This window comes from Pristiophorus japonicus, chromosome 18 (assembly GCF_044704955.1).
Source record: "Pristiophorus japonicus isolate sPriJap1 chromosome 18, sPriJap1.hap1, whole genome shotgun sequence".
Lineage (NCBI taxonomy): Eukaryota > Metazoa > Chordata > Chondrichthyes > Pristiophoridae > Pristiophorus > Pristiophorus japonicus.
In genome coordinates this window covers 16,898,759-16,925,947 of record NC_091994.1, presented here as the reverse complement: position 1 = coordinate 16,925,947, position 27,189 = coordinate 16,898,759, and the positions used below count along the sequence as shown (strand labels likewise).

The window sequence follows — 27,189 nt, the reverse complement described above, 5'->3', positions numbered from 1 at the left end:
TAGTTGTTGCTTCACAGTACTGTACCACCAGAAACACCAATACTGTATACTCTGACATCAAATGAACTTCTGACTAATATCAAGATTTACATCACAGAATTGCACAGGACAGGAGGCGGCCATTCGGCCCATGCCAGCTCTTTGAAAGATATCCAATTAGTCCTCCTACTCTTATTTTTCCTCACAGCCCTGCAATTTTCTCCCCCTCAATTATTTACCCAATTACCTTTTGAAAGTTACTACTGCATCTGCTTCCACTACCCTTTCAGGTAGTGCATTACTAAATATAACACTGCATGTTATTGTACAGAGCATTTGCTTAAATGCAGTTTGAGACCAGGTGGTGCAGAAATGTGATACTGGGAACCCTATTTTAAAAATATTAAAATCCTCCTATACCTTCACCTTTATTCAATTTAACAGCTCAAGTCCTGCAATGTGGCTTCAGCCCCTGCCTACCTAACTCAGATGCAGTAGCACTACCACTGAGCCAAGGCACAACTTGAATGTCACAAATTATGTTCCAAAATGAAAGCAGTTTGGAGATTATTCGCGCTAAACCAAAGCCACAATCTTAAGTTAGGAATCATAATGTAAAGTACTGCATATTTTCCAATTACATATACAAGCAACAGTCAACCTTTTAGAGTTGCCGGGTACAAATAGTTAAACCACTGAGTTGGCCACATATGATTATATAGAAATGGAAGCCCCAACAATAAAAAAAATCAAGATCGCCGTACACAACAATTACATGCCTTCCCCCTCTCCCCCAGCCCAATCCTCCCACTGAACTTAAAACACTTGGAAGCTACTCACCCAAAGCAACCAACTCTATCATAGGTTCATAGGCTAGATCAAAGGAGATTTTGATCCACAAGTTGTATCTTGAACACCTAACATATACACTGTTTCATCTTTCCACGACAACACATTGCAAGCACTATTACAACTACAATGCAATTATTATAGTTATGACTTCACTAAGTTACCACAGCAGATGGAGAATCTGTTTAATTATTTGAGAACTGAATGCATTTCCCACACTAGAAATCCAGTGAAGTGACAACAGAATCATTTACACTAAACTGAAAATGGGGACTCAATGTTCTGGATCGACTGTCTCATTCCGACTGATTCAGTACCTACCAAGTTCTATTTTCCACTCTGCCAATATAGTTATTAACAGGAAGCATTGCATTTGGCCCCTTAAAAGGAGAATATATCTACAGTACCTATGATCTGCTTTTAATATAATTATGACAACACAGACAAAATGGACAAGATTCAACAGTTCAGCTGATAGTTCTGAATAGGCTTGCCAATTGCTTGTGCTTATTTCAAAGCAAGCTCATCTCAAGACAGAAACAGATCATGTGAACGGCTATACATATAGAAAGGGGTATTTTTATGTCCAAGTTTTAAAAAAACAGGTACAATATTTGCACTCTTTCAACACTGTGGCTAACTTTAATAAGAATATCAACATCTTCTGCCTAGCCAACATGTATGCAGTCTCTATTAATTATTAAAATAAGGTACATCTCAGAGCATAAATCAAACCAGTGTTTAAAATCATCTTTGACAGTAACATAGAGCTACCAGAATATAAACACCATAGCATATTATATACATTACTACATTTAAGAATACAACTGAACCATTTTGTGTGTTCCTTGATGGAATATTAACTGCAAAGATTCAAGAGTTATCAGCTGTATTCATTTTTCTTGAAATAAAACCCCCTGATTTTCCAATAAATATGATAAAAATAGGGTGAAGATGTCCCATGGTACAGGCTTATCTGTACCAGGGGCTCAGCAAGGCTGAATTTTCCAACAGGTGCCCCATCTAATTTATTAGGCTACATGCACATGGAAAGCTTAACCTGTAGCATACATAAGAATTAGAACATAAGAATTAGGAACAAGAGTAGGCCATCTAGCCCCTCGAGCCCGCTCCGCCATTCAACAAGATCACGGCTGATCTGGCTGTGGACTCAGCTCCACTTACCCGCCCGCTCCCCATAACCCTTAATTCCCTTATTGGTTAAAAATCTATCTATCTGTGACTTGAATACATTCAATGAGCTAGCCTCAACTGCTTCCTTGGGCAGAGAATTCCACAGATTCACAACCCTCTGGGAGAAGAAATTCCTTCTCAACTTGGTTTTAAATTGGCTCCCCTGTATTTTGAGGCTGTGCCCCCTAGTTCTAGTCTCCCCGACCAGTGGAAACAACCTCTCTGCCTCTATCTTGTCTATCCCTTTCATTATTTTAAATGTTTCTAGAAAATCACCCCTCATCCTTCTGAACTCCAACGAGTAAAGACCCAGTCTACTCAATCTATCATAAGGTAACCCCCTCATCTCCGGAATCAGCCTCGTGAATCGTCTCTGTACCCCCTCCAAAGCTAGTATATCCTTCCTTAAGAAAGGTGACCAAAACTGCATGCAGTACTCCAGATGCGGCCTCACCAATACCCTATACAGTTGCAGCAGGACCTCCCTGCTTTTGTACTCCATCCCTCTCGCAATGAAGGCCAACATTCCATTCGCCTTCCTGATTACCTGCTGCACCTGCAAACTAACTTTTTGGGTTTCATGGAACCCCTGCACTGCAGCATGTTGTAATTTCTCCCCATTCAAATAATATTCCCTTTTACTGTTTTTCCCCCCCCCCCCCCCCCAAGGTGGATGACCTCACATTTTCCGACATTGTATTCCATCTGCCAAACCTTAGCCCATTCGCTTAACCTATCTAAATCTCTTTACAGCGCCTCTGTGTCCTCTACACAACCCGCTTTCCCACTAATCTTTGTGTCATCTGCAAATTTTGTCACACTACACTCTGTCCCCTCTTCCAGGTCATCTATGTATTTTTTTTTATATTTGGAAGGGTGTAAAAAAAAATCCAGTAATGGTAGCAGCAATTAAGAGCTGCAGTGTACCATTAAAGAGGAAGTTGTGGTGGTCAGAAAAGTTGACTAACTATTCAAAATGGTACAGGCAAGCATGTGGGCAATCCTTGCTTTTTATGATGAAAAGTTGGAGTCTCCTGCAGAAGATGCACCAAAAGTGGTGACTCTCCAGTGATAGATTTCAAGGCTGAGGTGGCATGAAATCAGCAAGTTGTTGTAACCTCTCCTCTATGGAAAGAGTGTCTGTTAGATTTGTCTGCAACCTATCCGGCAGCAGACAGTGTGACTCAGTGGCTGTTGCTATTGTGACATATCCAGGTATGCACAGGTCCTGGAACAGCAGGTACAGACCAAATAACTCAGGTGTTATTTCACCTTTAATAAGTTTGCTCACCAGGCTCGAGGACTCCATGCACCCAGTTTATATGGATGCTGCGCACACCATAGGCTGGACAACACATGAAGTCAGAGACTTGAGTGTCAGACATGTTTTTAAAATCATCTTAATTAGATCCGTAAATGCCGGTAGCACGCCCTCATTCTTTGGCACTTAATCGCTCATTAGAGATTGGGGACAGATTTTCTGACCCAAACACATTGCTAGCAAGGGTCAGAGCCTCAAATAATTGGTGCCCAATACAAAAATATTCCTAAGTAACTTGTCCTTCGGCTACTGATTAAGACATTCACTCAGCTGACAAGTTGAACAGCCATAGTTAAACACCATGGCAATTTCTAAAACTGTTCCGTTGTTCAATACGTTGCTACAGACAGACATATCAGCTTTTACTTCTCAAACAGCTCAGCTGGAAACAGGACAGAACACACCATAAACACCAGCTGATGTGATGTGTGAAGACAGCAAAAATATAAATTATAGATTTTTCATAGTTATTCATGAAATGTTCATTTCTGGATAGTTAATTCAAGCAAGAGTCTTTCACAACCAGATCAGAACACCCTGTCCAATAACAGGTTTTTCCAGACTGACCTCATGCGATGCAAGAGTAGAACACTTATTTCTGTGGGGGTCCATTAGATTGTGTGTGTATATTATGTCCCCAGTGCCCCATTCACATTTTCCAACCAAATCAATATTTACTGGTCTTTGAAGATTGGAAATGAGGAAAACCCAGGTAAGCTGTCATTTTTATAGACCCCATCAAAACCTCTGCTACTGAAAAAGCATTACTGGAGATACAGATTTAGATACAGGCTAGTTTGTCATCTGTGGACCTTAACACTAAAGGATTACGAAGTAAAGCTGCATGCGCTGAAGCTATTATTGACCTAATTTCAATTTATAACTCAGAATATTCTGTGCTAAACTGTCCCTACACAGAACAATAATTGTGTTAAATTAAAAAATCATGACACTGGCATTCATCACCATGGAAAATCAGATTGCATCAGCCCATTGAAATGTTAAGCCAACCATTGCTGAACACTCGCACAAGTAAACTCGCGTTTACACAGCAATGCCTCAAGCCAGGGAATCACTTCATTCCCATTTGAGACCATTTTGACACTAGTTTTACAGTCAAGTGATCATACACTTGTACAACAAGTAGTGAAACACACTCACTGCTATATAAAAGGGCTACTCAATCATATTTTAAACTGTCAGTGTCTGCAAAGATATTTATATTAAAATGCAGATACAAATCTGAAGTGAGTCTTAGTCTTGATTCAGAGGGTCACAATTTTGCAAGAAAATGTCGCCACAAATTCTGATTTATATAAAACTTCCTACATTACAACAGTGACGACACCTCCAGAGTACTTCATTGACTGTAATGCACTTTGAGACGTCGTGAAAGGCACTACATAAATGCAAATCTTTCTTTGGACAGTAACCTTAAATTAACGTTCTAATAATATAGCGTACGTCAACACCACATTTCCTTGGCTATAACTACAAAGGGATTACCAAAACTATGAGCTAAAACGAGGAAGCGCACCATTAAAAGGAATGAGGTCATGGAGTACATGTGAATGAATGACTGGCGTTTTTTCCCCCTTGCCCCCAGACCACGTGTCAAATTGGGGGGGGGGGGGAGAAGGGGTGAAAGACGCGATACGAATGCAAGTTGGTGTTAAGCGAGGCTCCATTGCGAACGGCGGGGGGGGGGAATGGAGCGCGTTTGGCGGCGCTCGGTCGCCGTCCCCTAGAAACAGGCTCAGACCGGTTATTGCAGCAACGGCCGCCGCCGCCGGCCGTCCAAAGCGAGCGGCTCCCCGGGGCCACCCACCGATAACACACACACACACCGGCCCTGCCACTGCATCGGAAAAAGGTAAAACAAGACTCGAAAGGAGAGGGGGGGGGTGATTTTTAAAAAAAGACGGAAAGCCTCGTCCTCATTTGAATTAAATTTAAAAACACGATAGGCGGCGGTCAACGGCTGAAGAGAAATGGGGAGGGTGGGGAAATGTATTTTAACTTTTAAAAAATGTTTTAATTAGACATTCTGAGCGAGGGGGATAACACAGCACGCGTCGAGCTCGGTGCCCCTTACCTATGTAAGCGCCCGCACTGTAAAGGAGAAGCATCAGCAGGCCCAGAGCCGCCGCCGTCGCCATCGTTGTGTGTGTGGCTGCCGCTGTTTGTTGTTTTCAGTCAGACCCGGTAGCTCTCGCTTGCTTGCTTGCTTTCTTTCTTGTCCGTCCGTCCGTCCTTCTCTCTTGCCGCTTCGGTGTCCTCTGATTGCTTTCGGCGGTCAGCCGGTGTGAGGGACCTCCCCGCGCGTCGCCGCCGGGAGAGGGCGAGGGGGACGTGCGCGTGGCCGACAGCAAGCCGGTGACGACGCTGCCGCGCGTGGTGGTGGGGAGGGGACGTGCGCGTGGCCGATAGCAAGCCGGTGACGACGCTGCCGCGCGTGGTGGTGGGGAGGGGACGTGCGCGTGGCCGACAGCAAGCCGGTGAGGACGCTGCCGCGCGTGGTGGTGGTGTTTGGCGGGGGCGGGGGGGGACGACGTGCGCGCGGCCGACAGAAAGCCGGTGACGCCGCTGGCGCGGTGGGGACGTGTGCACCAGCAGACATCCCAGCTAGTGATTGACAGTCGGAGGGGGAGGAGGAGGAGGAGTCCCAGCAACTGGGCAATGTCAGTCTGACACAAAGAAAGATTTGCATTTATCATCATCATCATAGGTAGTCCCTCGGAATCGAGGAATTGCTTACACTCTAAAAATGAGTCCTTAGGTGGCTGTACAGTCCAATACGAGAACCACAGTCCCTGTCACAGGTGGGACAGATAGTTGTTGAGGGAAAGGGCGGGGGTGGGACTGGTTTGCCGCACGCTCTTTCGGGGCCCAGGAGAGGCGAGGGCCCAGGGGCAGCACGGGCCAGCCCACACTGCGATCTATGGATAGTAGGAGCATGTGTGCACACTAGGTCCGTGCAGCAGAGTTTGGTCTCCACTCGTCTTGGTTAACCCTTGCCACTGAGTCAAGACCTAGTTCTTGTCAAGCCCGTGAGGTGGCTGTTGTGCAACGGCCACCCCACGTTAAAAGAATCCTCGCACAGGCATCTTCCACCCTTCAGTATGTAGTTCGGGACCTAGAATGTCAGGTCCCTCATTGAAACACCTGTGAACTCATCCCTTTTTGGTGTGGAAGCGGATCATCCTCAATACGAGGGACTGCCGAATATGACTGTAACGCTGCCTGCACTTGGTTTCTGCATGCTCTCGGCGATGAGACTCGAGATGCTCAGCGTCCTCCCGGATGCACTTCCTCACTTAGGGTGCTCTTTGGCCAGGGACTCCCAGGTGTCGGTGCGGATGTTGCACTTTATCAGGGAAGTTTTGAAGCTGTCCCTGTAACGGTTCCTCTGCCCATCTTTGGCTCATTTGCCGTGAAGGAGTTTCGGGTAGAGCGCTTGCTTTGAGAGTCTCGTGTCTGGCATGCGAACAATGTGGCCTGCCCAGCGGAGCTAGTCGAGTGTGGTCAGTGCTTCAATGCTGGTGATGTTGGCCTGGTCGAGGACGCTAACGTTGGTGCGTCTGTCCTCCCAGGGAATTTGCAGGATCTTGCGGAGACATCGTTGGTGGTATTTCTCCAGCGACTTGAGATGTCTACTGTACATAGTCCATGTCTCTGAGCCATACAGGAGGACAGGTATTACTACAGCCCTGTAGACCATGAGTTTGGTGGCAGATTTGAGGGCCTGGTCTTCAAACACTCTTTTCCTCAGGTGGCCGAAGGCTGCACTGGCGTACTGGAGGCGGTGTTGAATCTCGTCATCAATGTCTGCTCTTGTTGATTGGAGGCTCCCGAGGTATGGGAAATGGTCCTCGTTGTCCAGGGCCGTGCCATGGATCTTGAAGTATAAATTTGCATTTATATCGTGCCTTTCACAACCATGGGACGTCCCAAAGTGCTTTACAGCCAATGAAGTACTTTTTTTTGGAGTGTAATCACTGATCACTGTTGTAATGTAGGAAATGCAGCAGCTAATTTGCTCACAGCAAGCTCCCACAAACAGCAATGTGATAATGACCAAATAATCTGTTTTTATGTTGATTGAGGCTATATATTGGCCTGGATACCGGGGATAACTCCCCTGCTCTTCTTCGAAATAGTGCAACAGGAGAGGTTTAATGTCTCATCTGAATGACGGCACCACCTCATAGAATCATACAGCACAGAAAGAAAGAAAAACGTGAATTTATATAACTCCTTTCACGATCACCAGACATCTCAAAGCGCTTTACAGCCAATGAAGGAGGCCATTCGGCCCACCGTGCCTGTACCAGCTCGTTTAAAGAGTTGTACAATTAGTTCCACTCCCCTGCTCTTTTCCATACCTCCACAATTTCTTTCCTTTTCAAGTATAAATCAGAATTCCCTTTTGAAAGCTACAGAAAGATACAGAATCTGCTTCCGGCACTCTTTCAGGCAGGAGAGTAGAAACTTCAGGAATCTGCAGGACCAGAGCAGGTGGGGGGACTGTTGTATCCATTTGTTATCGGGCTGCAAAGGAGGAGAAATCAACAGCAGGCTGTTGTAACCATCTGGGGAGAGGAAGAGTAAGTTCCAGCACCAAGGTTGGGTAGAGTGCATCAACTTGCAATTAGGAGCATAAAAGAAGTGATGTAAGCACCATGACAGGGACTATTGTATCAACATGTAAGTGGGTGAATAAAGGATTGCGCTCACTGACATCTGCTGGATAATACATGTGGACTGTGCAGCTTGCTGAAGATACGATTTAGTTGGTCTCTGATGCCCCTCTACAGTCAAATAGCTGCTGAGACTCATTGTCAAGGATGGCTGGGCAACATACCAGAGAACTACTGGAATCCATGGAAGCGTACCCCAGCATGAATTTGAACCATCAGGACAGGATAGAAGAAAAGTGGAGAATAAAAATACATTTTGATAGGGGCCTAAGAAAATTTGTTATTCTTGCATAGCTACGAACTTCTACTATTGAGTGCTAAAGCTATCAAGACTGACCCACTTTGTATGAGAATTGTATGTTCATTTTAAAATGTGGCCTATTTTGAACCCTCCCATTTATTGTTGTAATCTGTAACACTTTTTATGCTTATAAAACTCATTTCCAATGTTTCAGGACAAGCCACATATATACATAAATACTGTGGCCACAAGAGCAGGTCAGAGGCTGGGTATTCTGCAGCGAGTGACTCATCTCCCGACTCTCCAAAGCCTTTCCAACATCTACAAGGCACAAGTCAGGAGTGTGATGGAATACTCTCCACTTGCCTAGATGAGTGCAGCTCCAACAATACTCAAGAAGCTCGAAACCATCCAGGGCAAAGCAGTCTGCTTGATTAGCAATCCCTTCCACCACCTTAAACATTCACTCCCTCCACCACCAGCGCACTGTGGCTGCAGTGTGTACCACCTACAAGATGCACTGCAGCAACTCGCCAAGGCTTCTTTGACAACACCTCCCTACGTGTGACCTCTATCAGCTAGAAGGACAAGGGCAGCAGGCGCATGGGAACACCATCACCTCCAAGTTCCCCTTCAAGTTACAGACCATGCTGACTGGGAAATATATCGCCATTCCTTCATTGTTGCTGGGTCAAAATCCTGGAACTCCCTATCTAACAGCAGTATGGAAGTACCTTCAGCACAAGGACTGCAGTGGCTCATCACCACCTTCTCAAGAGCAATTAGGGATGGGCAATAAATGCTGGCCTTGTCAGTGATGCCCACATTTCACGAATGAATAATAATAAAAAAATGTCCTCAATATTGACTGCTCTGATCATTGCTGCATTGAACTTTCCTTTCAAGCTCTAGATATGGCATCCAATACATTTGTCCTACTCTGCATCATCTCGGTATTGAAATCAACGTCCAATGCACCATTTGCTACAATAACTCAATCTTTCCAGTATCTCCAAAAAGTGGAACTGCTTAGCTCCAACCTGCAGTTTTCACTTCCTTTTACAATTTAGAACCCAAAATTTGCATCATCTAAGCTACTTCTTGATTCACTTAATCTTTTCTCCTATTATTTGCCTTCACTTCAGCTTTTCAGTTTTGAAAAAAAATGAATTGGCAGTGATCATAAAATTTGCAGTAGTGAATGCAAACAGATAGAGACATGCCAATTTCAGAGAATGGAACTTACATAAATTAACTAATCATGTGCTATTATTAGAGGGATTTAAATCTGACCGTAAAAGACTTCTAGAATAATTCAGATCGCAATATGCCAGATTTTAATTCTGAATATAATTTTAAAAATAATTTGAATGATATAAAAGCACACATTTTTCCAGCTAAATATGTTTGGTTTACTTAACTGCAGTATTCAGGCAAGCAATATCAGACTTATGAAATCTCATGTTTGTATGAATCTCCCAATTTTCTCTTTTCTTAAAGATGGTGACTCATGCTGGAGCAGTTTGTCCAGATGCCAGCAGAGCTGTGTTGCCATTCTTAGTGTGTGTATCTCGACAATGAGAGACAACAGAAAAAGAAAGACTTGCACCTTTCACGACCATCGGACGTCCCTAAGTATAGCCAATGAAGTACTTTTTGAAGTGTAGTCACTGTTGTAATGTAGGAAACAGACTATTCTGGGAGGCATCACATCAAAGCCCAATCGTGTACTCATCCAGCATCCTTGTGCCTTTCCAGCAGAAGTCAATATTAATTATATTGGCATGGTCTTCATTTTGGGCACCTTTTAATCTTGACCACTTTCAACTGGACATGTGTCGCTAAATTTTGTACAGCAGCAAATCAGTGAGTTAAATGTCCTGAAGCTCCCAAACAGCTCACTCACTTGAATTGCCCCATAAAGGAAAAAAGATATATTGAAAAATATAAAATAACATGAAAGAAACATTTCTGGAGGACTGCTAATGTGTACCCTTGTTTAAGAAGGGAGAAACGGATAGGCCAAGTAATTACAGGCCTGTCAGTCTAACCTAAGTGGTGGGAAAATTATTGGAAAAAAATCCTGAAATACAGGATAAATCTACATTTAGAAAGGCAAAGATTAATTAGGGATAGTCAACATGGATTTGTTAAGGGAAGATCGTGTTTGACTAACTTGATTGAATTTTTTGAGGAGGTAACCAGGAGGGTCGATGAGGGTAGTCGTACGATGTAGTGTATATGGACTTTAGCAAAGCTTTTGATAAGGTCTCACAGGGTAGACTGGTCACAAAGGTTAAAGCCCATGGGATCGAGGGCAAAGTGGCAAGTTAGATCGAAAAATTGGCTAAGAGGGAGGAAGCAAAGGGTAATGATTGATGGATTTTTTTGTGACTGGAAAGATGTTTCCAGTGGGGTTCCGCAGGGCTCAGTACTGGGCCCCTTGCTTTTTGTGGTATACATCAATGATCTAGATTTGAATATAGGGAGTATGATTAAGAAGTTTGCAGATGACACTAAAATTGGCTGTGGTTGATAATGAAGAGGAACGTCATGGACAACAGGAGGATATCAATCTACTGGTCAGGTGGGCAGAACAGTGGCAAATGGAATTTAATTTGGAGAAGTGTGAGGTAATGTACTTGGGGAGGGCTAATAAGGAAAGAGTATACACATTAAATGGTAGGCCACTTAGAAGTATAGATGAACAAAGGGACCTTGGAGTGCTTGTCCACAGATCCCTGAAAGCAGCAGGCCAGGTGAATAAGGTGGTTAAGAAGGCATACAGAATGCTTGCCTTTATTGGCCGAGGCCTAGAATACAGGAGCAGGGAGGTTTTGCTTAAATTGTATAATACTCCGGTTAGGCCACAGCTGGAGTACTGCGTGCAGTTCTGGTTGTCATTTTATAGGAAGGACATGATTACACCAGAGAGGGTACAGGGGAGATTTACTAGGATATTGCCTGGAATGGAGAATCTTAGCTATGACAGATTGGATAGGCTGGGTTTGTTCTGCTTGGAACAGTGGAGGCTAAGAGGAAACCTCATTGAGGTGTATAACATTTTGAGGGGCCTGAATATAATGGATAACAAGGGCCTATTTCCCTTGGTGGAGGGGTCAATTACGAGGGGGCATAGTTTTAAGGTGGTTGGTGGAAGGTTCAGAGGGGATTTGAGGGGAGGCTTCTTCACGCAGTGGGTTGTGGGGGTCTGGAACTCACTGCCTGGAAGGGTGGTGGATGCAGAAACCCACACCACATTTAAAAGGTGCTTGGATGTGTCGCTAAATTTTGTATAGCAGCAAATCAGTTAGTTGTACCTTTGTGGTACCCTTGTTTAAGAAAGGAGAAAGGAGAAAGGGATAGGCCGAGTAACCTACAGGGTTATGGACCTAGAGCTGGTAAGTGGGATTAGACTGGCTAACCTCTTGTTGGCTGGCGCAGATGTGATGGTAAGTACTGCAGGGGATCGAATACCGCCAGGGTGATCTGGACTAGTTTCGATCACCTGGATGGGTCAGAGAGGAATTTTCCCAGATTTTTTTCCCCAATTAGCCTGGGCTTTTTATCTTTTTTGCCTCTCCCAAGAGATCACATGGCTCTGGTTGGGGTGGAGTGTAGAATGTTGCGGTGCAGGGGGTATCGCAGTTGTGTGGAGCGGACTGGTTGGGCCGGATGCTCTTTACCTTTCTGCCATTGTTCACAGGTTGATATGTAACCTTCAGGGCTGTTGACTGAGGGCTGTGTGGCTCTATGTTGGCCGGCGCGGACATGATGGGCCGAAATGGCTGTGGATTTATATGTTTCTAAAGAGAAAACACCTGCTAATGTGGCTTTTTTGGCTTTGGATGGCTCAACCTTTCCTTCTGCAGATAATTAAGCAACTTGTATGCTACTCTTATTCCAAGATGGAGCACCTTATGCTGTGATCCTGCATGTGTTTGTATTGTTGACTGGAGTCAAAAATTAACAGGAATTATGTTTAACAAAGTATACTATTATGCAATTATACTAACAGCAATGCAGGGAATCTTAATTATTATAATATTGATTTGAGCATTGAAAACAAATCATAGTACTGACACAGATAGTTTGTAGGTAACACTGGTTTAACTTGAAAATAAAATGAGTTTGTTCATCTGAGTGTCAGATAAGAAAACTACTGTGATCAACACAGATAAAGTTATCTAGCACAACCTCTCCAGGAGTACTAGTAATTTCACGAGATGACTTGCTGTTTGTCCTTTGGGTGATAATGGAAGGTGCTATGACTCCAGTCCATCTTTGTAGGTGAGTTGACGCTCATTAGATGCTCCTTTAAGGCTGCTGTCTAAGTCTGGTTTCACTAAGTTTGGTGGCAGAGAAAGATGCCCCTTGAATGCAGTGCAACGAGTACCACCACTCAGCAAATACAGTTGGCTGATTTCTCCTTGTATATCAAAGGTATGTACATGTTCTGGAGCCCGGAAACAAGTTCAGATTCTTGGGGACTGATTACTGAAGACGTCAAAGTGCCAGTAAATCTCATTTTGCAACCACTGTGCACTCAAAGATGATTTACTGCCAAATTATTATGCAAGTAATTATTTAAACAGGAGTGGAATGGTGCACTGTAGGAATGTGTGATTCCCATGCCAACAACTTAGGTATTCAAAGAAATACATAGTGCACAACTGGTGAAATATGACAATTTATTAAAGCTTGTGATGCTTTTATATACTTAAGGTATCCATTTGACAATCCAACCTTCTTTATGAAGGGGTGAGCTGGGAGCACTGAGCTATGATGCTACCAATTGCACTCGGGAAAAGCAGAGCTATGGATATGTGTACTTATGGGGGTCAATTAAGCGAGGCTCCACTGCTGAAATGGAAGCTTACTAACAGAGATAGTAGATCGTGATTGGATCCACAGGCCCATTCGCCCAGTGCACAGCATTCAGCATTTTGTGATAAAGAAATTTGTAAGCTTTCTTGAGGCCACAATGCCAGAAAGCGCAAGCTTCAGTTGAGCTTGAAAATGGGCCAAGATTTGACATGTTTTTTTGTAACCTTGTGGGCATCAGTACTCGTTCGATTAATTTTATCAATATTATTACAGTAAATATGCTACTGCAGCCTCAAGCTTGTATTTTGTACTGTAACATTAATGTCACACACAACTAAAATATATACTTTAAAAAAAATCAAAATAAAGTTAAAATATTTTAAAAGTGTTATTTCTTCTCTGCTATTTGTTTTTTCACCCCTCCTGTATTCACTCTTAACTTTTCTTCTATGTAAGTAGTATGTATACCAAACAGGATTGGTTTCCAAATTGCTATGGGAGGTCTACAATTTTATTTTATTCATTCATGGGATGTAGGTATCACAGGCAAGGCCAGCATTTATTGCCCATCACTAATTGCCCTTGAGAAGGTGGTAGTGAGCCACTTTCTTGAACCGCTGCAGTCCGTGAAAGAAAGACTTGCATTTATATAGTGCTTTTTGTGACCACCGGATGTCTCATAGCGCTTTACAGCCAATTAAGTACTTTTGGAGTGTAGTCACTGTTGTAATGTGGGAAGATGAAGATACTCCCACGGTGCTGTTAGGGAGGGCGTTCCAGGATTTTGACCCAGCAACAGTGAAGGAACAGTGGTATAGTTCCAAATCAGGATGGTGTGCGATTTGGAGGGGAACTTGGAGGTGATGGCGTTCCCATGCGTTTGCTGCCCTTGTCCTTCTAGATGGTAGAGGTCATGGGTTTGGGAAGTGCTGTTGAAGAATCTTGGTGAATTGCTGCAGGACATCTTGCAGATGGTACACACTGCAGCCACGGTGTGTCGGTAGTGGAGGGAGTGAATATTTGAGCTGGTGCATGACAATCAAGTGGGCTGCTTTGTCCTGGATGGTGTTGAGAGTGTTGTTGGAGCTGCACTCATCGAGGAAAGTGGGGAGTATTACATCCTGACTTGTGCCTTGTAGATGGCGGAAAGGCTTTAGGGAGTCAGGAGGTGAGACGCTCACCGCAGAATACTCAGTCTCTGATCTGCCCTTGTAGTCACAGTATTTATGTGGCTGGTCCAGTTAAGTTTCTGGTCAGTGGTGACGCCTGTGATGTTGATGGTGAAGGATTCGGCAATAGTAATTCCGTTGAATGTCAAGGGGTGGTGCTAAGAAACTCTCTTGTTGAAGATAGTCATTTCCTGGCACTTGTGTGGTGTGAATGTTCAGTGTAATTGAGTTAGGGGAAAAGTAGCCAAGCATCTTGCTTTTGCTCCCTTTCCAATGACCCCTGTTGGAAGTGCACTTGTGAATATTGGGTCAGAACTGGATTAGACATGGCTGTAATTTATCCCATATCTAATAGGCTTTTGCCTTACTTTCTAAGTACATATATGAAGAATGGTAACTTGAGTGATGTACCAAGGAATAACCAATGCCTGTGGATTTCAACCCCAGAAAAGAGTCATTGGAATTGATTTTCCTCCCCTCTCCCTGTCACACCTTAAAATGCTTGCCTTTAATTGTATGAAACCACCTATATTTCTGGGTTCAGGTCATTATTATGCCATGGCCACGCTCCTAGCTGGGCTTTACACCTAGAAACATGGCAGAAATACAGATGCTGTTACTTTTGGACCTTCTGGCTGCTGTTTAAACACACCAGCTTGGAAGTCCGCAGGCCATAAATTACGTCTTTTTCAGGTCACCAACGCCAATCTTTTTCAGTCCATAAGTGACAGCAGCATAAAAAACAGTGTAAATCAAGGAAAATCACGATCGCCATTGGTTTTACTGGGGTAGGAGTTATGTTAATTACCTTAATGACTCTCATTGAGGATAGCAGTGGATAGCAGAAGTCCCAGCAGTAAGTAACGGCATAAGAGTGTAGTGGAGCAATGAAAATCAGGGATGCACGAGAGGCCAGAATCGGACGAATGCACAGACCTTGGAGGATCTAATAGGGCTAGAGATTACAGAGATAAGCAGTGGTGAGGACATGGAGGGATTTGAACACAAGGATGAGAATTTAAAAATTGAGATGTTAGGACTGGGAGCCAATGTCGATCAGCAAGCACAGAGAATGTAAGGTTGGAGGCTGACCAGGAGAGCATTAAAATAGTAAAATCTGGAGGTAACAAAGGCATGGATAAGGGTTTCAGCAGCAGATGAGCAGAGGCAGGGGCGGAGACAGGCGATATTATGGAGGAGGATGTAGGCAGTCTTGGTGATGGAGAGGGTATGGGGTTGGAAGCTCAGCTCGGGGTCAAATAGGATGGTGAACACAAAGGTGGTATAAAGCATCTAAGCGATCACTAATATTGTACCCAGTACTATAGTTTACACAAAGCTTGTGCCAAGCATCACGAGCACAGTACTGTTTTAAGTCTGGCCTACTATGCAACCTCCTGCTTCTCTCCTTGCTATCATGGCATTGATGTCTTGAATTCTTCTCCGAAATCCCTCTACCTTGTTACACCCTTCCTCAACTTCAAAATATTCTATAAAAAGCTACCTCATCGACCACACCTTAGGTCATCTCTCCGAGCTCTTCTCTTCATTCCTGCCGTATATCTGAAATCACCCTTGCCCCAGATTGTGAAGTGTTTTGGGATATTTTGCTATGCAAAAGGCAATATATGAGAATAACTTATTCGAGTCATAATTTTGGCTCTGACATTATACTGTAGAATATTTGAGTACAATGCTTAATGTGTTTTATCAGAAGTTCTTTTATTGCATATTTTAGCAGACATTAATCTGCTTAAAATAAATGTGCTAACCCCTCATACACCAGATCCCACAGTATAATTTCAGAGTCCTTTTCATCTGTCCCACTTTATGTAGTCTTTGTAACTTTGTTTAAAACAGTTTTAACCTCAATTATACAAAACAACAAGAACCTGAAGGTGACACTTATAATTTAGTTTGACACTTTGAACACAGCTTGCCAGTAACAATTGAGAACAGCTTCCTCTGGTACATTGTTACAGCTGGTAGGCCACCGGAAACCACCCCCAGTACCCAAGCCTATGTTTCCTTAAGATCTATTTTTATATATATATTGAGGAGATTCACTGAAGTGCACAGTAGGGATGATGCCAAGCACTGTGTTAAAAGTATATGTATAACACCACTTTGGTTGAATAGATTATTTAAGTTTGGGTATTTTCAATTATGACCTCAATGGATTTTTCCCAACCTAAAATAGCTTCCTTTGGTACTGCTGCCTTATTTACTTTACCTTAAAATTGCTTTCATCTCATTTCCCTTCCCATTCTAGTTAGTTCAATTTAAATGTCTGATCTATGACACATTTTATACTTGAATAAGAACTGTTATCTCCATCCTAATATAGAGTATTCAGGTCAGCAGCACTGAGAATGAGCTCTGGGATGGTAAACACATTACACCGTCCCTCATGCAACAGATGATTGATGATAATCTCAGGCTAGATAAGTTGAAATGGAGAGTCCTCTACAAATGCTAACCTCGTGATAAAATTACTAATGTGACCACAGATTATCTGCAAGTAATACTGAGCCTCTGATAGAATTTTTAATCTTGATTCAGTTCAGCATTTGGATCAAATATAATAGTGCACTACAGCAGAAGAGATGGATGCTTCTCTTCACCATTATGGATATGTTTGGGGTGATTGGAAATATCGATGTAGGAATAACTGCCAAATAAAATCCTTGGGCTGCATTTTAATGGGGAAGGTGAGTTGGGGGCTGTGTGTGTGTGGTGGTGGGGGGGCGGGCGGCTCCGAGGTGGTTGGGAAACCTGGGAGAATGGACTTCCTGCAGGCCCAGGCTGAGTTTAACGGCCGGGTCTGATTTGAATGGCAAGCCTCTGTTTTCCACCTGCAGCCAGCCAGAGTGAGAAGTTCCCTGGCTCCGGGCGGGTAGTCCTGTGGCACAAAGCTTGGCAGAGGAGGGAGGGGGTCGCGTGAAGACTGGGGTCTGTCTGAGGGGGGAGGGGGGTGGTCTGCAAAGATCGATGGCCTGGAGGAGCGGGGAGGCAAGTGTAATGTATACACCTGTGAGTATGCTCACAGGTTTGTAGAGCTGTTGACCATCTTGCCTGGATGGTGTTGCACGGTCCCATTGGAGCAGTCCCGTGCAATAAACTTTTAAGCCGGTTCACGGGCTCCCAGGCCGCCTGCAATTTCTGCGGTCTGGAGGAGTTCGTGTTCCATGTTTTTATTGAATGTGCGAGGTTGCAGCCCCTGTTCCAATATTTAAAGGGGCTGCTCCTGAAATTCTGGTTGCACTTCAGTCTCGCACTCCTGATCTTTGGGCACCCTGTGCGGAGGGGAGCGGGTAGGGCCGAGGGCCTCCTCGTAGGACTGCTCCTGGGCATGGCCAAGGGGGCCATCAGCCGGTCCAGGCAGCGGGCGGTCGAGGGAGTCGTTCAACCTGACTGCCTGCCTCTCTTCCGCGCCTACATCCGGGCCAGGGTGTCCTTAGAGATGGAGCACGCGGTGTCCACCGGTACGCTCGCGGCCTTCCGCGAGAGGTGGGCGCCGGAGGGACTGGAGTGCATCATCACGCCCGGCAACCAAATTTTAATTTGATTTTATGCTTTAAAGTTTAATTTGTTTTAATTGCCGTGGTTTTTAGTGTCCCCCTCCTCTTTTATAGGGGGCACTTGTAAAATTTATGATTTTATTGCCCAAAGAAAAATCACAAAAAAAAACCCCAAAAAAGTAAACAAAAAAAACAAAAAAAACAAAAAAAGGGCAGTTGAAAAATGTTTGGAGTGTCCCCCAGATCAGGGGGCACTTGATTTAATGTTTATTTTGTCTCCCTCATAAAGAGTTGTAGAGCTGTTGACCATCTTGCCTGGATGGTGTTGCACGGTCCCATTGGAGCAGTCCCGTGCAATAAATGTTTAAGTCGGTTCACGGGCTGCAATGTCTGTGGTCTGGAGGAGCCCGTGTTCCATGTTTTTATCGAATGTGCGAGGTTGCAGCCCCTGTTCCACTATTTAAAGGGACTGCTCCTGAAATTTTGGCTGCACTTCAGTCTCACGCTCCTGATCTTTGGGCACCCTGTGCGGAGGGGAGCGGGTAGGTCCGAGGGCCTCCCCGTAGGACTGCCCCTGGGCACGGCCAAGGGTGCCATCAGCCGGTCCAGGCAGCGGGCGGTCGAGGGGGTCATTCAGCCCGACTGCCTGCCTCTCTTCCGTGCTTACATCCGGGCCAGGGTGTCCTTGGAGATGGAGCACGCGGTGTCCACCGGTACGCTCGCGGCCTTCCGTGAGAGGTGGGCACTGGAGGGACTGGAGTGCATTATTACCCCCGGCAATCAAATTTTAATTTGATTTTATATGTTTTAAAGTTTAATTTGTTTTAACTGCCGGATTTTAGTGTCCCTCTCCTCTTTTATAGGGGGCACTTGTAAAATGTATGATTTTAGTGCCCAAAAACAACCACAAAAAACCAAAAAACCCCAAAAAAAACAAAAAAAAAGGGAAAAAGGGCCTTGAAAAATGTTTGGAGTGTCCCCCAGATCGGGGGGCACTTGATTTAATGTTTATTTTGTCTCCCACAAAAACAGTTGTAGAGCTGTTGACCATCTTGCCTGGACGGTGTTGCATGATTCCGTTGGAGCAGTCCTGTGCAATAAATTTTTAAGTCGGTTCATGGGCTCCCAGGCCGCCTGCAATTTCTGCGGTCTGGAAGAGTCCGTGTTCCATGTTTTTATCGAATGTGCGAGGTTGCAGCCCCTGTTCCATTATTTAAAGGGGCTGCTCCTCAATTTCTGGTTGCACTTCAGTCCCATGCTCCTGATCTTTGGGCACCCTGTGCAGAGGGGAGCGGGCAGGTCCGAGGGCCTCCTCATAGAACTGCTCCTGGGCACGGCCAAGGGGGCCATCAGCCGGTCCAGCGGGCGGTCGAGGGGGTCGTTCAGCCTGACTGCCTGCCTCTCTTCCGCGCTTAATCCGAGCCAGGGTGTCCCTGGAGATGGAGCACGCAGTGTCCACCGGTATGCTCGCGGCCTTCCGCAAGAGGTGGGCGCCAGAGGGACTGGAGTGCATCATCACCCCCGGCAACCAAATTTTAATTTGATTTTACATGTTTTAAAGTTTAATTTGTTTTATTGCCGGATTTTAGTATCTCCCCAGTTAGGGGGCACTTGTATAATTTGCCCCTCGGTGCCCTAAAAAAAACCACAAAAAAACCACAAAAACCCCCCCACAAAGAAACCCCAAAAAATACAAAACAAAAAAAGGGCACTTGAAAAGTGTTTGGAGTGCCTCCCCCCCTTAATAAGGGGCACTTTGATTTAATTTGTTAATTTGTTCACAACAAAAAGAGTTGTAGAGCTGTTGACCATCTTGCCTGGAAGGTGTTGCAAGGTCCCATTGGAGCAGTCCCGTGCAATCGGTTTTTAAGTCAGTTCACAGACTCCCAGGCCGCCTGCAATTTCTGCGGTCTGGAGGAGTCTGTGTTCCATGTCCCATGTCTATGTCCAATGTGTGAGGTTGCAGCCCCTGTTTCAATATTTGAAGGAGCTGCTCCTCAAATTCTAGTTGCACTTCAGTCCCATGCTCCTGATCTTTGGGCACCCTGTGCGGAGGGGAACGGGCAGGTTGGAAGGCCTTCTCGTAGGCCTGTTCCTGGGCATGGCCAAGGTGGCCATTAACCGGTCCAGGCAGCGGGCGGTCGAGGGCATTGTTCAGCCCGACTGCCTGCCTCTCTTCTGCGGTTACAAAAACGTGCATGCGCAGAACAGCTATGGATGCCAGCCTTGCATGACTGAATACATCGCTAAGGCCCATTTCACATCGCCAAGGCTTATCGCCTAAATGAAAAAGCCAAAACTAGCAGTTTTTAAAATGGGCGATATTCCAGCGATCCTGAAAAATAAAAGAAGCACTAAGACTGGAAATGTCGCCCATTTTGGGGCAATAGCAATTAGAGTGGAAAGTCTAGCCTTTTAACTACCTACATGGGCCCAACCCATTCATTTTATTTTAGGTTAAAATTCCCCCACCCCCTTGTTTCACATTTACAAATCCCTCCACGGCTTTGCCCCATCCTACCTCTGCAAACTCCTGTGTCCCAGCTCACACCCTGCAGTCTTCTGGCATTGGCCTCCTGTACATCCTGCCTGGAAGTCAGGTGGGATCCAACTCTAGATGCAAAAATGGCAATATAACTGCATCCTTAATTTCTTGACCGAAGCATTCAACTTGGACTCTGCACCATCTCCACAACATACTGTATATCTAGTTATTCTTGACTCTGTTGTTCTACACTTCTGCCACAAAAGTCATATTTCTTCAGGTACCATCAAGTGTGCTGCTGTAATACTATCTTCTTTTGAGTGATGTATGAATCTGCACCTATGTGGAATTTTAAGAGAAATGTGAGGAAAAAATACATTGTTTATAATTGATAATAAGGCCGGAATTTTGCCGGCGCTCAGAGCGCGGGTTTGGAGACGGGTCTGCTATCAACATATAAAAGAGCTGTTAACACTCCTCCATATCAGTTTCCCAAGTGCTGAGTCTGCCTGCGCTTTACAGACCTAACACCAAGCAGCGGGGAAGCCAATTTAAATCATTCAGGGCTTTTTAAAAGGTAATTAAACAGCATTTTACCATGTACTTACCATTTTTCAATCTTTTTCACCAGGTTCACTGCGCTCGGGGAATCACGTCAGGTAAGTAGGTTGGGTTTTCAATGACTCTCCATTCCTCTGACTAGTTGGCAGCTGCAAAACTGGTATAAGTGCTATCATTTCGCAGCTGTTCACTTTCCAATCTTAGAAGCTGGAGCCTTCAGGATTTAGAAGACACTTTTGAGCTTTATGCAGTTGGGAAGTGTTTTGAGTAAACTCTCTATCCACTGTCACCTCCTTGAAACAACCTATCTCACCATTGACAGATCGCTTCTGTCATTTCAACTTCAGCTGCCATGTAATCCATCAGCATTGGTGCTCTTGAAAAAAATATCACCTTGGTCCTCAGAATCCCACCACAATCAGCCCCAACACCAACATCACCAGGCATATCACCAGCACCAACAACAACACCAACCTTCTCCGCAATCACCTGATGCTGCACAGGACACAGGGCATCAGTACCCGACCATATTGATGCTTGGGAGGTTAGGGATGACCTCACTATGGCCACATTAACTTCACTTGACACTGTACACCCTGACTGATGCATGATGCGCCAAGATGGTACCACCCCACACTAGCACTATAAAGCATCCCTGCAATGCCCAATCCATTCCTTTTACACTCATCACAATTGCGGAGGGTACCGTTATGTCTCACCATTCACTGCAACTCACTAAGCCACTTCCAAAGGTGCACACAGATCTGTCCAAGAAGCATTGAAAATAAAGATTTCAATGTTTGACAGCACATTAACAAAAATTTTATATGAACATTGGCTAAAAGAACCAAGTGCCTACCCTTGTGTCTAATTAGTTGGTATGCTTGGACAAAGATGAGGGTGAGTGTGAGGGTGGCTAGTGAGATGGGGATGTGATAATGTAGATAGAGAGGGATGGGTGGAGGTGTAAGGTAAGTTTGTGTGAGTAAGGATGTGCAGGAATAGGGTAGGGAAGGCAGAGTGATGGGGATGTGATGAGTGGCACAGGAGGATGAGGTTGTGTGTGGCTTTGCAGTAAAGTTTTGTGATCTACTGAGATCATCGAAGACTTTGTGCCACTGCAGCCAGGTCCTCCTGATGACACCCCTGCTTGTGTCCTCCTGTGCAATGTGCAACCAGGCTGCGTTGTTGTCCTGGGGGGGTCTCTTCTGCACATTGGAAGGGAAGAGAACATCCCTATGTGCTGTGACTCCCTCCATAAGCATCTGGAGGGAGTTATGGGAGAGCCTGGTTTGCAGTACCTCAGTGCTGCAGAACACTGACAGCACAGCTATCAAAATTAATGTGGTCAGGGCACTTTAAAAGATGTCATCAGACCTGCTTTTTAATTGGCTGGGAACCTGTCAGGGTGGGCTTAACAAGCCCCATCAACGGAAGATTCTTCTCACAGAGCAGGATGAAGCCAGGAGCGGGGTCACCATCCGCCACCTACCTCGGCCGCACTGAACCCGACATGGTTGGCGGAAATGTGGCCTAAGAAACTAATTGTATTCACATTGTATTGCTCCTGGGCATTTTTGTAGGCCTCAAATAGTTGAATCTTCATACTTGAGCTGCTCATAAATTGAGGCCTACGCTTGGCCAGGGGCCTGTACTTGACCAGGCCCAGGTCTTCAACTTAGTTGAAGTTTCAGTCAGAATACGCACTTTCAGTTAACTTCGTTAAATTTTCAGATACAACTCTAAATGGTTAAAGTTATTTCAATTTACTTCATTTTTCAGTTTGGTGTGGAACTAATAGTCTTAGCTATGGAATGTAGTTCTTGGATTTGACTGGTTCTCGCTGAGCACAGGTTCATCAGAACTCAAAATTAGTGATCACGTGATTCTCATGGAATAATCAGAACTCTCAAAAGGGCTGGATAGCAAATGAACACTAGTTTTTATTAATATAAATTAATAGTTGAGTAGGTTGGTTTTGGAGGCCTATAAAGCCCACCTGAAATATTGAATATAACAAGTTAAAAATACTAATTATTATATTATAACTAACATTTGAACAAAACATCATTGATAATTACACGCTGTGAAACTCATGGTACATTGTATTTGTTTTGAAGAAAATTAATCGGGTATTTCAGCATCTAAAAGTGAAAAATAGGTTAATGTTTTGGGTGCAACCCTTCATCAGAACTCAACATCCAGATGCTGACTGACCTGCTGTGCATTTTCTACTTTTTATTTCAGGTTTCCAGCATTTGTTGTTATTTCATCAAATGAATCTACACCTGTAGAAATACTGTAAGAGAGGCCAAAGATGCTGCTGTGCAGAGGACTCCTATTGTCTCTCGACCAGCCCCATCAGACAACTATCAAACAAACTGAAACTCAAATTAGGGATGGAATAATTCTACTTGCCATTTTGTGGCTTTATCTGTCTCCATTCCATTGATTATTATTCAACTCCAGAATCTCACTCCAAAGACTTAAGCATACAATCTAGGTTGACGCTTCAGCGCAGTCAGAGGTGCCGTCTTTCGGATGTGACGTTCAAACAAGGCCCCGTCTGGCGTCTGAGGTGGACGCAAAAGATCCCAAGACACTATTCAAAGAGTAGCAGGGGAGTTCTCCCCAGGTTCCTGGCCAATATGTATCCTTCAACTAACATCACTAAAAAACAGATTAACTGGTTAATTGCTGTGTGCAATTTGGCTGCTGCATTTCCCATACTTTCAATAGTGACTACACTTCAAAAAGTACTTCATTGGTTGAAAGGGGCTTTGGATGTCCTGAGGTTGTGAAAGGCGCTATATGAATGCAAGTTCTTTCTCCTACATTAAATGTACATTCTGTTCAATTTTATGATTCATTTCTCTGGTTAATGTTCAAATAGGTTTTCGAGCTTTGGAATGTTAATATTGGTTAAAACAAAGGTTCTGTTTGCCAGCAGAGAGAAATTCTAAAAATCAAATTCCGGCATTGCTTGAAATATGTGCTTAAATTTTTTGGTGAGTAAACTGTCCAGCTCTTCTTCTAGATTCTGTTTATACACAAATAGATCAAATTGCATAGCCAACAGAAGCCCTAGTCCCAATTTTAACCTGGGATGGGTTTGGTTTGGGGGGAGTGGGGCTGGCACCTCTCACGGACCCGTCATTGGCAGCCCGAACCATTTTAATATTTGAGATCCGTCTCCTGCCTGAAACCGTCTGAATTGACATTGAAGCCAGCGGGTGGGAGCGGGAATTTGGGGCAGGAGCTGTACGTTGCCGGGAACGCAAGGAAATAGTCCCTGGCGTAAGGTAAGTGCAGAGAGGGGGACTGGCAGAGCCGGTGCCGATTGGGAAAGGGAGAGACAAACATTAAATGAATTGAATTTACCTTGGCCTCTTCTGGCTATGCTGCTGGCTCACGACAGATTTCACTGGCAGCTTTGACGTTGTGTGGGCCTCCCACAATTTGAATTTAAAATTGCATCATAGCGCCAATGATGTCATCATGCAGCAATTTTCACATTTTAATTAGAACCCCTGTGGTAGGCGGCCTCCACACTGTTGGAATCCCAGCAGTTAAAATGGCGCCGATGCAACACAGGGCGAATCCCCAATCTCCATTTTAATCACCCATGGCGAGGGCTAGGCTAAAACCAAGCTTTATATCTTACCACTCACAACATATTTATTAATTGGATTGCTTATGTGTATAATATGTGTGCATAAGCAAAAATGTCTGTTCTAGGGATTGAAAACACATGACCAGTCTTACCAGCAAGGCAACTTTAAGAGGAGTTTCAAAACAGGCCAGGCCAGTTTCATATATGCTGCTACCAATGCTCCACAACATGTGCAAATCCTGGCAAATTTACGCTTGCGAACATTCTTTTCAATTAATTTGTTGTTTATTAGGTAATATTTACTTGCAGTCACTTTACACTCTGTAATGCTTACTTGAGCTAGATGATCAATTGCATTTTTGAAAGCTAAATCTAACTTTCAGTCAAACTGAAGCCAGACCCACTGGCAAAATGCTAGACAAACAGATCAGTGATTAAGGGGAAAGGTTAATGGTTAGCAACACAAAGCTTACAGGCCCTGAAATTCTGATGGTTTGGTAGGGCAAAAACTCGGCGGATCTAGCGAGGGACGTGGAATTGGAACTTGGGGAGGAGAGCCGATGCACCGGTTTTATGCTTCATTTGAGTTTGGTCTAAATTCTGCCAGAAATTAAAGAAAGTGTTAGATGCACCCGCCCTAGCTAAGGTGCAGCTAGGAGAATGATGCGTTCAGCCCAGCATGACACCATGGGCTGGATATTTACTGGGGAGGGTTGGTGGGGGCGTGGAGTTTCAGATGGGAAATCCGAAAGCCTGAGTTACCCCGCATGCTATGAATGTTTAACTCCACAGCGAGCGACTTTTGGCCTGACAGGTTCTCTGCCCAGAAGTGAGCCTGATTGACAGGCGTGGCTTCCAATCGGGCGGGGAGCACACAGGACCGGGTAGGTCCAATCCCCAACCCTGGGGGGTGGCGGCGGTGGGGGGCGATCCCGAAGGGGGTCCTATCTCTGACCCCAGGGGGAATCAGAACTCCAACCCCGGGGGTGGGGGCAGGTCTGATGGTGGGGGAACCTGGGAGGCCGGGAGGAGGCACACCTGCTCCTCCTGGCCAATTTTCCTTCTCCCTAAGCCTGTTCTCGCTGCAGTTGCCGGGTTTTCCTCGTAAACTTATTTAAAATGCCAGCTCGCCTCCTGGGAGCAGGTTGGCTGCCCATCCCTGGTCTCGCCTCAGTAAAACCCAGAAGTCGGCGGGTTGGAGCTGGCTTTCTGACAGGCTTGGAATTTTTGCCCATGTAACTCCACACCCACTTCCATCCGTTCACCCATGTTAAAATTTCTCCACAATGAATCATAAATTCTATCAATTACACCCTAGGATCTGTGCCATTCTAACTGAATGGTACTGTAAAATGGGTAACATAACAGCAATTGAAGAAGACGATATTAGAATCTTAAAGATGAATTTCTGTGTTTCATTGTGCTGTTAGATCATACACACATTACTTTAGATTAGTCTTTAACTTATTGAATGGCGGTGCAGGCTCGAAGGGCCGAATGGCCTACTCCTGCACCTATTTTCTATGTTTCTATGTTTTTTCCCCTTTTTATTGACGTCCCTCGTTTCATTTGGAAGTCTCCCTCAAGGCTGTTTCTTGTTTGGGTAATTTTCCTATAATGAAGGCGAAGGTTGCAAGAAGTTTTCTCCATTGAAATTCCCCTCTTTAAGATTTATTTGTTTAAGGAGGAGCACTGCCAGGCAAACTGGGAAGCCAGGTTCATAAAAAATCTAGACTTCCAACAGATACCCAACTCCAAGGTGCATAGCCCTAGAAGTTTATTCCTCAATATGTCATAAGAACAAAAGAAATAGGAAGAAGAGTAGGCCATATGGCCCCTCGAGCCTGCTCCGCCATTCAATAAGATCATGGCTGATCTGATCATGGACTCAGCTCCACTTCCCTGCCCGTTCCCCATAACCCCTTATCTTCTTATTGGTTAAGAAACCGTCTATTTCTGTCTTAAATTTATTCAATGTCCCAGCTTTCACAGCTCTCTGAGGCAGCAAGTTCCACAGATTCACAACCCTCTAAGAGAAGAAATTTCTCCTCATCTGTTTTAAATGGACGCCCCCTTATTCTAAGATCGTGCCCTCTAGTTCTAGTCTCCCCCATCAGTGGAAACATCCACTCTGCATCCACCCTGTCAAGCCCCCTCATAATCTTATATGTCTTGATAAGATCACCTCTCATTCTTCTGAATTCCAGTGAGTAGAAGCCCAACCGACTCAACCTTTCCTCATAAGTCAACCCCCTCATCCCTGGAATCAATCTAGTGAACCTTCTCTGAACTGCCTCCAAAGCAAGAATATCCTTTCGTAAATATGGAAACCAAAACTGCATGCAGTATTCCAGGTGTGACCTCACCAATACCCTGTATAACTGTAGCAAGACTTCCCTGCTTTTATACTCCATCCTCTTTGCAATAAAGGCCAAGATACCATTGGCTTTCCTGATCACTTACTGTACCTGCATACTATCCTTTTGTGTTTCATGCACAAGTACCCCCAGGTCCCGCTGTACTGCGGCACTTTGCAATCTTTCTCCATTTAAATAATAACTTGCTTTTTGATTTTTTTTCTGCCAAAGTGCATGTCAATGGAGTTACAAATCATATGGCCTCTGTTCTGTAGGACATGTGAAGAAGTCCCTACAGCTGTCCTCAATCCAGGACTCTTTGCATTGTAGAAATAGCCTCTTTGATTGTACCATAAAGGAAAGCATTGGTCT

At 44.6% G+C, this 27,189-nt stretch overlaps 1 protein-coding gene and 1 long non-coding RNA gene across 2 annotated transcripts in view; one reads left to right on the top strand and one right to left on the bottom strand.

Moving 5' to 3' along the window:
• Positions 1-5,705, bottom strand: part of bsg (basigin) — a 29,996-nt gene extending 24,291 nt beyond the window's left edge. The window contains exon 1 of the mRNA XM_070859705.1: positions 5,439-5,705. Within this exon, the coding sequence (XP_070715806.1) occupies positions 5,439-5,502 (64 nt within the window). The 5' untranslated portion in view covers positions 5,503-5,705. The remainder of the gene's footprint in view (positions 1-5,438) is intronic.
• On the top strand, positions 4,997-9,146 carry LOC139228574 (uncharacterized). The gene is made up of 2 exons (XR_011587581.1): positions 4,997-5,216; positions 8,499-9,146. It is a non-coding gene; the product is annotated as an uncharacterized lncRNA (long non-coding RNA).
• The last annotated feature ends 18,043 nt before the right edge of the window (positions 9,147-27,189 follow it).